The 10280-nt window shown below is 36.4% G+C and overlaps 2 protein-coding genes across 4 annotated transcripts; one reads left to right on the forward strand and one right to left on the reverse strand.

Moving 5' to 3' along the window:
• The first annotated feature begins 132 nt into the window (after positions 1 to 132).
• On the forward strand, positions 133 to 5353 carry LOC122301561 (macro domain-containing protein VPA0103). 3 transcript variants are annotated; one of them, XM_043112964.1, is made up of 7 exons: positions 133 to 465; positions 1286 to 1334; positions 1416 to 1518; positions 4102 to 4197; positions 4285 to 4359; positions 4764 to 4833; positions 4985 to 5353. In XM_043112964.1, exons 1-7 carry the CDS (start codon positions 133 to 135, stop codon positions 5057 to 5059), a joined length of 801 nt encoding a protein of 266 aa, XP_042968898.1. In that variant the 3' UTR covers positions 5060 to 5353. The 3 variants fall into 3 exon arrangements, with proteins under 3 accessions (XP_042968898.1, XP_042968899.1, XP_042968900.1); XM_043112965.1 differs by having other exon boundaries at positions 4111 to 4197; XM_043112966.1 differs by lacking the exon at positions 4102 to 4197.
• A 366-nt stretch (positions 5354 to 5719) lies between these two features.
• LOC122301940 (reticulon-like protein B16) lies at positions 5720 to 9891 on the reverse strand. Its single transcript, XM_043113287.1, has 5 exons — positions 9647 to 9891; positions 9411 to 9551; positions 8930 to 9003; positions 6119 to 6707; positions 5720 to 5981 (listed from the first exon to the last, which is right to left on the reverse strand). The coding sequence occupies exons 1-4, from the start codon at positions 9889 to 9891 to the stop codon at positions 6517 to 6519; spliced, it is 651 nt and encodes a 216-aa protein (XP_042969221.1). The 3' UTR covers positions 5720 to 5981; positions 6119 to 6516.
• Between the last annotated feature and the right edge of the window lie 389 nt (positions 9892 to 10280).

Consider the following 10280-nt stretch of genomic DNA (forward strand, 5'->3'; position numbering starts at 1 on the left):
GGGGTTGGGTTGGCTTGGTTGCTTTCTTTTTCAATTTTTAATAATTGTTCTAGATAGAGAAGCAGTCTTTGTGCTGTTCAGAGAGAGAGAGAGAGAGAGAGAGAGAGAGAGAGGCAGTCGTCAGGAATCACGATGAGTGGTGTCACGTGCACTTCGTGCGGAGTCGTAGTGCGATTACTCAGAACATCATCAGCTTTCGCTCGGTCCAATAGACCCAAACCATTTCTAAACACCGTCACTACAACCCTCACACAGAGAGGACCCCACTACCATCTTCATCTTCCTACCTCTCTCCAACTTTCCTCACCACAAGCAATGGAAGCCGCTAGTGCTAGTTCTAGGGTTTCCGCAGTTTCTAATGGAGGAGGCGGCCTGACTCGCTTTCCGTTGTCTCCGTCTAACGATCTTGTTATTCAGAAGGGGGATATCACCCAGTGGTTCGTCAACGGCGCCACCGATGCCATAGTCAGTCTCTCTCTCTCTCTCTCTCTCAGCCCTCAAGAGTCTCAAGACTAGCTTATTGAGGACTTTTTGTTGTTTTGCAATTAGGATTCTTGTTCTCCTGTATATGACCCTCGGTGGGGATGCTTATTAGATCGAAATTGTTGTTAGCCGATTGTATTTTATTTTATTTTATTTTTTATTTATTTTATAGGTAATCAAGAAGTTTTATTCATAGAAGTAGGCAAAGCCACGGAGTATACATGAGGATAACCTAATTAGAGTTTACAATAGAAAGTAGAAGATCATGGACATTTCCCGTTACAAACAGTAGCCCCCGCCCATAAGAACAAAGTTTTAAAAAAGAAGACTTTAAGCTCATCCATGGTTCTCGCACGTCTTCGACGCTCTTGATACGGTTCAGATTATGTATGCCCAATGACTCACGCTATGTTATTGACTAAGGGCCTGTCTCGTAGCTCTTAACTTAGTGACTGCAGGCAGGTTCATATCATATATCTTTGTGATATATACAACATATTAGTTCTTTATTTATTGTGAACTGTGATCCTACGTTACCAGTTGTGGATAGAAACTACTTTTTTTTTCCTTATTTAAATGTATCCGATGTTAATGGTTGTGTTACCTATAAAAATGATTGAACCATTTAATTTCCACAAATATCCAAATGTACCAAACTGGCTGCTGTTGTTTGCAATTGCATGATTAGGGATTCTGAATTTTCATATCATGACTTTTTGTTTTACTTCCCTATTTGAAATGAATTATAAACTACTTTGACTTCCGTTGCATTTTTTATTGTTTTGATGGACGTATTCTGCAGGTTAATCCAGCCAATGAGCTAATGCTTGGAGGTGGTGGTGCAGATGGGGGTAATTGTCAGGATCTTCTGTGGAATTTCTTGTAATATTAGTAGCCATAACTTCTATCTTTTATTTCCTTTTTCTTTTCAGCTATACATAGAGCTGCTGGGCCAGATCTCCTACAAGCATGTTATAATGTTCCAGAAGTCAGGCCTGGAGTTCGTTGTCCCACAGGAGAAGCAAGGATTACCTTGTGAGCTCATCTAAGATCTGTCTTTTGCTAATGTGTATGCAATGCTTGAAATACAACTTTGGTGCCACATAACGTGTCTAACCAAAGTTTCGTTCTGGAAGTTTCAAGTCACACAATAATTAACTATCACTATCGAATGACCATTGTTAATGGGACAAATGCCTTTTCCACAGGACTTTGTATTACTGATGCTGGTACATTAGGCTTTGTATTTATATAATAGAATCGGTATATACGTTTTTTATCAGTAGACTTGGTATATATGTTGACACATTGCACAATGTTTTTTTATTATGAGTAAGCACATGACACAATGTTAAGGACTATGATGTTTTTTTTAATTATGTTACTATTTTCACAGATTTTTTTATATATTTTAAGTTTGTGAGAGGAGCATATGACATAAATGTCAGTATTTTTTTTTTTTATAAGTAAAATTTTTTTAATTAGTTAAATAGGAGATGTCTGTAGAAAATATATATTGCAGCAATAATTGCAATTCACGCAATATGGGATGGCTTTGGTAGTATGGCTATGAACGAGAGAGCCTATGGAGGGTTTTGATAGACTCAAAATATGGGAGTGTAGGGGGAGGTTAGTGTTCTCAAGAGGTCAATGGGTCTTACGAGGTAGGTCTTTGGAAAAACATTACAAGAGGTGGAGTGAGTTCTCTTGGTATACTGGATTTATGGTGGGGATGGCTCAAAGATACGCATTTGGCATGATGTTTGGTGTGGTGCTCAATCCTTGAGAAGTTCTTTTCCAATCCTTTATAGAATCTCTAGCATGAAGGGGGTGTCATTTTCACTAGGGACGCTACTGATTGGGAGGTTGATCTTTTTTTCATCATTCTATGACAAATTGTATGCATGTAGGGTGGAAAAAAATAGTGTTGTTAAGTTGCTTTGGAGCTCATCTAGGAGAGCTGTTTTTGAAGTGGTTTTATTATAAGGTGCCATGTAATCAAGCCAAGGAACTTTCCCCGCAGAAGCTTATTTAGAAGTATATGATTTTTCCAAGGGTGGCTTTCTTCATGTGGACAGCCGCTCTAAGGAAAATCCTTACCCTGGATAACATTGAGGGGAGGGGCATGCTAGTGGTCAACCTGTGTTGCATGTGTAGAAGAAATGAGGAGACCGGGGATCGCCTACTTTTACCTTGTCAGGCTGCTTACATTTTATGGAGCATTTTCTTTGATCTGTTCAGGATTAAGTGGGTGATGCCTTCAAAGGTCATGGAGTTGTTAACTTGCTGGAATGGACAGTTTAGTCACCATCTCTATGTTTCTTTGTGCAAGATGGTCTCACCGTGCGTGCTATGGTGCATATGGAGTGAAAGAAACTGCCGTAGCTTTGAGAATAGCAAAAGATCAGTGACAGAGTTAAAGTTGAATGTTTTATACACTTTGGAGATGCGTGGGAAATGAGATGAGATGAGAAATCTGTAAATAGTAGTGAAATAGTTTGTGAATAGTAGTGAAATGGTTTGAGTTAAGATGTTTTAGAGGAGAGAGAAAAAATAAAAATATTATAAAGTTAGAATATTATTAGAAATACCTTTTTAATATTTTTTTTTTGGAATTTGAAAAAGTTGAATTGTCTTTTATGTTTTGCTTGGAAGTTTGAGAAAGTTGTAATGATTAGATGAAAAAGTTGAAAATTTGAAATTGAAAAGTGTTTGTGTTTTAGTAATGTTTGAGAATGAAATTATGAGAAATTTTGAGATGAGATGAGATGGGATGTGTTTCCCAAACTATCCATTTGTATCGGTGGACAAAAAGCACATTACGGTGCTATCTTTTCTATTTCTAATTTTCAGTATGGGTGGGCAGTGGGGGCCCATCCCCCACTATGCCTCCCCGCCCCATAGGAAGAATTCCAGTAAGGGCGGGGGGTGGGCTGACCCCAGCAGGGCCCTGCCCCGCCCCCCACTCCCCTCCGCTCCACTATATATAAAAATATAAATTTTATATATTTATATAAATAAACATATTGTATATAGATATATACAATTTGTTGAAGATTTGAAATTGTATTTAAGTTATTGGATTGCCTTGACCTCCTATATAAAGGTTGGCCTAGGAGGCCAAGGCAATTCAAAACTTAACTCTAATGAGTTTAAATTCTTTTTGTATTTATAAATTTTAAATTATATTATAATTTGGGTCCAGAAAAATATTTTTGGATCCAAAAATAATTTTTAGACCCAATAGGTAAGCCTAGGTTGGGGTGGATGAAGTTTTCAACCCGGCACCCGGGGTGGGGTTGAAAACCCCTCCCTTGCATGGTGCGGGGCGGGGTGCGGGGAAGGGTCCCCCCCGCCCCGCACCAAGCAGGTAGCACCCCTAATTTTACTGACTTTTACCTCTTTTCCCTTTTATTGGTTGAATTAGTTAAAGTATACTTCCTGCTTACTGGGATAATATCCCTTTTTAATAAAACAGTAAAACTTATCTTATCAAAAACTGTGATAAGATATGATAAGGGTATATTGACTATTGAGGCCTTTTCAGAACTCAAATTTGACCCTCAATCTGTTACGTAATGGTTGCCATGAATATACTAACCTCTTGAAACAATGCAGAGGTTTTAGATTGCCTGCATCTCATGTAATTCACACTGTCGGACCCATCTACAATGTTGATGGTAACCCTCAAGCATCCCTGAGAAATGCATATAGGTAGTATGATGTTTTTTGCTGCTGTTCTAGTTACTAGTTTTGTTTTTCGCTGCTAAATGTGATTTCTCTTTGTTAAATCTATTACAGAAACAGCTTGAGTGTTGCCAAAGACAACAACATACAATATATAGCATTTCCGGCCATATCTTGTGGTGTGTATGGGTAAGTTGGACAACTAAACTAACATGGTGTTTCGTTCACTGGATTGCACATACATGAAAAACTTATATTCTTGGTTGCTTGTATTGAGTCACAACATATATTGGACTTTAATGAAGAGAATGGAGGATTCAGTTAGTTGCATGATATGGGCTGACTCATGTGAAATTTGGACATTTCAAAGTGAGCTCAATATTTTAATGCACTTTTAATTCATTTCTAATTAACTACATTCGGGATCACCCCATGTTGTTCATTATTTTGACAACATAAATATATGTCAATGACTTGCACTTTTGAATTTATAAATGCTGAGGTATGGTTATGCATTCTAATTTCTCCTCTGTGAGAAGTCCACAAGAAGTGTGTGACAAATTCATGTTGCTGTTCCAATCATTTCCTTTCAGATATCCTTATGATGAAGCTGCGACAATAGCTATTTCTACGGTTAAACATTTTGCAAATGACTTTAAAGAGGTATTTCATGTTTGTTTTTTGCCTCCATGATTCGAATTTATTTACTTATTTTGGTTTATGTGGCAAAGTTGGTGTCCTGGTAAATGTGCCATTACTAATGTATAGAATCTTCTTGTATACTTACTGGCATCTAACAATGCGTTGTTTGCAGGTACACTTTGTTCTATTCTCGCCAGATATTTGCAATGTGTGGTTAAACAAGGCAAGTGAATTGCTGAAACATTAGTCTGTTCTACCAGCTAGCTGTGGGGAAGCTGAGACATTTATATAACTGTTCTCATTTGGAGTTGATGATGGTGGCTGTGTGGAACTATTGTAGATAAAACTTCGATATCTTAGTTTACAAAAAATAAGGGTTATTAATCTAGAGAAGGTGAGCTTTCTTTGGGAAAAAAGAGTTCATCCGTTGCTTGCTATCTAGTTATGTATCCTTCATCAATTATCAGTGACTGAAAGCTTGAACCTGTATCTCGATCATACCCCTGTTATGTGCAAGTCCGTAAACATGCTTTTTATGGTCTCTTATATATATATATATATATATATATGTACCATTATTACCTTTGTTCCACGGGACAACTGCAGGTTCAATTCAACTATTCAATTCAACTATCAAGGGTTGATAATCTTGAATTTCCACGACAAAATTACATCTATTCTGGGCAATTCCTTCAATATTTGGATTTTGTGTATTGTTCCCCATGCACTCAACTGTCATCTACCTAGGGTCAATAATAATAATAATCATCATCATCATTGTGGCGCTTACATGGTAGAGTGTCTTACAGGTGATGCCCACTGCACACATGAGAGAGAGAGAGAGAGAGAGAGAGAGAGAGAGAGAGAGAGAGAGAGAGAGAGAGAGAGAGAGAGAGAGAGAGAGAGAGAGAGAGAGAGAGAGGGGGGTAGCATAGTAACACCAATATAATGAGTACTTTATGCAACTTAACAGCTTGATGATTATATATTTAGATAGAAAGGACGTTAACCTTGTACGTAAATTGCATGCCTGGTATGCAGGACATGCGGTTCATGGCAAGGCCTGAATTATTAGACTGAAGGGTAGAATGAGGTCGACAATCTTCGACCAATGGCCTAATAATCAATACCACTGTACGCCCCATGGCTAAAGCCCTCCGTAGTTCAGCCTGGAATTCAAATAAAGTTCAGAATCATCTTGCTGCATTCACGCCCAGATCACAGATCAAGAAACATATTACACTAAATTCATTACAACGTTAAAAAATGAGAGAGAAAAAAGAAAAATAGAATAAACATGCATTACATTTTTCGCTTCTGAGTTCTGTCCCAACTTAAGCAGTAAACATTACTAGCAAAACTTCAGCCAGAAATCATTATCTCCTATAACAAGATCACCGTCGTGCGTCTCTGAATCTTCATCTTTGCCAAAATATTTGTTTTATATGGTTACAGAGTGCACAACTTCGCTACTCTTCTCTCGAATACCAGAAAAACAGTTGGCTACTCAAAACTTGCAGATCCAGGTGCCTATATCAACCCCTCACATTTTCCCCTACTATATTATAGTGAAAGATAACCGAGCAGAATCCAAACATTACTGAGAATCAGGGATTTCAGTCTGGTCCAACATCTAGAAAACAACAAAATTATAGATGACTTCAAAACAGCATATGAAACTCCGAAACAATCCTCTGTGCATTGTCATCTGACTGAAACAAGGCTATCAGAATTATACATTCTTGTTCTTCGAAAAATTCCGAGTCTGCTAATAACACTTTCGTCCACTATTTTATAGTGCTTTGAAAATTGTTGGTGGGTCATGCCACAACACCTATCCACATGCTCTTCATATTTGCTGTACAAGGCAGGAACTGTAATAGGTATTATGGTTACTGTCACCATCAAATAAGTAAAGCATCAGTAGGCAGGAAATCATACGAGCAGGACTGGCAAGACATGAACAGCTTGTCACGTTCAATTCACACTAGCACACATAAGCAGGAGCGTGCAACACATTCCTCAAACTTCTTCAGAGGCCAGATTTATTGTTTATTGCAATAAAGGTTGAAAATATGCTTTAATATCTTCAGCCAATAGACTATTACACTTATGACAAAAGGCAGGCCTCGAAGCCAGAGCTGCCTCTTCTTAAAACAACAAAAGGAGAATTCGTTCCTTCTTGAAATTACCTCTGAAGTATAAAAGGTGTCTTGTTGAAATATAGTGAAAGTCTCAAGGTCGATTCACAAGAATAAAGGATTATTGTAAAATTTTAATGTAAAAAAAAATGTATGGAATATAAAAGATGAAAATAAAATGAAATGCAATGTGACGAATCTTTTTATGTTTTTTTTTTTTTTTCCTCTAATGGTTGTATAAAAACAGAATATGCAAACCAATAGGAGAAAATGATACCTGAAACTTACTTACAACAACTAACTCTATGCAAAACTAAACTTAAATTGAAACCGAAAGGTGAAATTTGCTTTGAGTAACTTAACACACGAAGATTCTTGAAGATGAATTAAGAAAAAGTATGAAATTGATTTCAGCAAAATTAAGCGAGAGATGGAATTAAAGTTTCTAACCAAAAAGGCAAATTAGCAAACGCTTGGGTTGGGTATGAAACTCTATTTATTTCAGTTCTTAGATCATTTTTTTAATTAACAATCCAGTCAAGACATTGATAATCAAAAGATAAAAGAAGTTATGCTTAGATTTTGCAATTTTTCCCTAAGAAATTCATTACTTTACAAGCCAAACATACATTAACAATCAACTGAGAGAAGTCTTGATAATTTTCAAATTTTTGTTGTGCCTTACGTCAACAACAAATCAAGAACAATAGTTATAATTTATTTTCAATTCGAATCTAACTAGTAATAGAGTGTAATTAACATTTATCAATAAAATATTGAATTAAATTAAAACTCAAAACAAATCAAATCTCATTTTGCAACTCAAGTTTCAGAAATTAGCTACATATAATATTTCTAGCAGCAATAATTAATCTAAGTAAAGCCATGATAAACTGAGAAAAATACCAAATGAGGTGAACCCTAGAGTGCAAAAATGGCTTCCCAAATATGGTCAGGAAAAACGAAACGGAAAACCCAAAGAAAAAAGTATAAAATTAAAAAGCAAGCCAAACCCTGCTGGTGCGAAAATTTTCCTTTTTTATAACCTCTCCGTGGTTTCGTAGCTCATAGCGAATCCTCTGCTTTTCAGCTGGCAAGCGTGCTCGTCATTCATTCAGCTGCTGGTCTGTGCCAACGTTGAGGCCAAATGTGATTCGCTGCTTTTGAAGCTCCCGCGCATACGTGATACATTGCTTCGCAGCTCCTACTCCACGCCTTGCAAGGCCACGATCGTGCCATTGCTTCATGCTTGTCCATTCGTCTAGGGGTGCTCCTACGTCATTCATGTTGTAGCTCCATTCTCTGCTATTTTCCATTCCATCCAATTAAAATCAAGCTCTACCCAGCCTTCCAAGAGTATCCCTTCGGTAGCTCATATGCTCTATTTCAATATTACCCTGCAATATATAAGTAAGATATGAGATGAGTAAAATTAGGATATTAATTCTGACGTGGAATAATTGTATTATAAATCTTTTTAAATGTATAATTATTAGAATTTATTAATTGATTTAATTATTATAATTTACTACATAATTAAGTGTTTAACTCAATTTTTGGTTAAATAATTTATTCATTTTAACTACTTAATCATATAATTTTAACACTTATCAAGAATGTAAAGGAAAAATTGGTTTTCCAATGCAACGACTGAGTTAAGGCAAGGATGCTTGTGGAGCTAAAAGGAAAAAAATATAAATAATTTCATAGTTGTTCTTTGCCTACTATCTAGTCTAGAAAGGCTTTGATACAGTATTTCTTAATAGATGTAGCAATGATTGACAGGTCACATGAACAAAGTATGTGACAACATACGAATGTACTTGCATAGAAATGCACAAAGTGTATAGCGAAGTTGAAATGAAAAGGTTAGAAAAAGGTTACAAGAAGTAGAACATTCATGCATGAACAAAGAGTTCACAATCTAAGACAACACTACACACTAAATTGACAAGGCTAAATGTCAACATTCATACCAATATAAGTGAGTGTGAAGAAAGAAAAATAGCTATCGATAACAGATAAAAGCCACAGACAGATAACGACCTGTCAAAGCATAACAATGTGTAAGAGAATTTCTTAAAATGAATCAGTTAGAGACACAGTGCACAATAAAGACAAGTTATGTAGTTTCAGCAGAATAGATCCTAGATCCCAAGCAGAAACCTCCATAAGGGTGAATGGACCACAAACAGTGGTTTGCATTGCCTGTCTTGAAAATCAAATAGAATAAATATTGATACCTAACCTGGTGTACCAGATTGTCATCTAAGAGTATATGAAGTAGAGTTAAGAGGGAGAGACTTTGCCAAAGAGAACATGTTTATCATTCTTCAACTGAGGCTTTAGGCAAATTTCTTGGCATCATAAAATCATACTATTATCCATTAATCTATTAGTAACACTAGAGTTGCAACACCTTAGCTTAAGTTACTATACTAATAATATAGACTGGCCTTGAAAAAAAGTCTAAAATCCCTGCCAAGAGTACAACCATGAGCCATGAGCAACATACTATTGATTTTAACACGAAATGATGCTACAGTATTATTAACCATTTCCTCTGACAGTACTAGCTCCGATAATGTTTCCAATTGTCTACTCAAAAATAGATTTGTGATGAAAATAATTTCAGTGCTACAATAGCAGAAAGATGTAATCACTAGGCAGAACATAGATAGATTACCCATCACCTATCTCTAAAAATAGCATAGTTGGCATGAAGAAATAGCAGCACAATTAAAATTAGCAAGACATCTGAATAGATTGACAACAACGATAATCCAGACCACTCAAGAAGAAGCCATGCAACTGTAGTAACAACAATGATGCCAAAAGAAACATTCTGCCGCTTCCACAATAGGACATCAGCAGCTAAAGAAAAGTGAGTGAAGAAGAGAATCAAGTGTAGTAAAACAAGATCAACCAGAGCACACATGTGAATATGCAAGAGGATGTACCTGGTGAAATGATATGACAAGTTTGCAACAAGTGAATCTATATTGATCACAAACGTTTATGGCAAAGTGCAATTGTTTATAAATGAAAGTGGCTCATGACATTACTGGGGTGTCATTAACCTGCATTATCTAATGACAAACTAGACATGACATAAGATTGAGTAGACAAATTAAGTGGAGCATATTACCGAGTCTAGATAACATAATATCCAACTTTGCTCTCCTCTTTTTATTATTTTTTTTATTATTATTTTTTTCAGATAAAAAACCCGGTTAGATTTATAAGTTCCCCATGTAAGGGAAGCTAGGGGTTAATTTACAAGTACCGGTCCTACCTCAGTGATGCTTGGGAACGTGTAAGGAAGCT

The sequence above is a fragment of the Carya illinoinensis genome, chromosome 2 (assembly GCF_018687715.1).
Source record: "Carya illinoinensis cultivar Pawnee chromosome 2, C.illinoinensisPawnee_v1, whole genome shotgun sequence".
Lineage (NCBI taxonomy): Eukaryota > Viridiplantae > Streptophyta > Magnoliopsida > Fagales > Juglandaceae > Carya > Carya illinoinensis.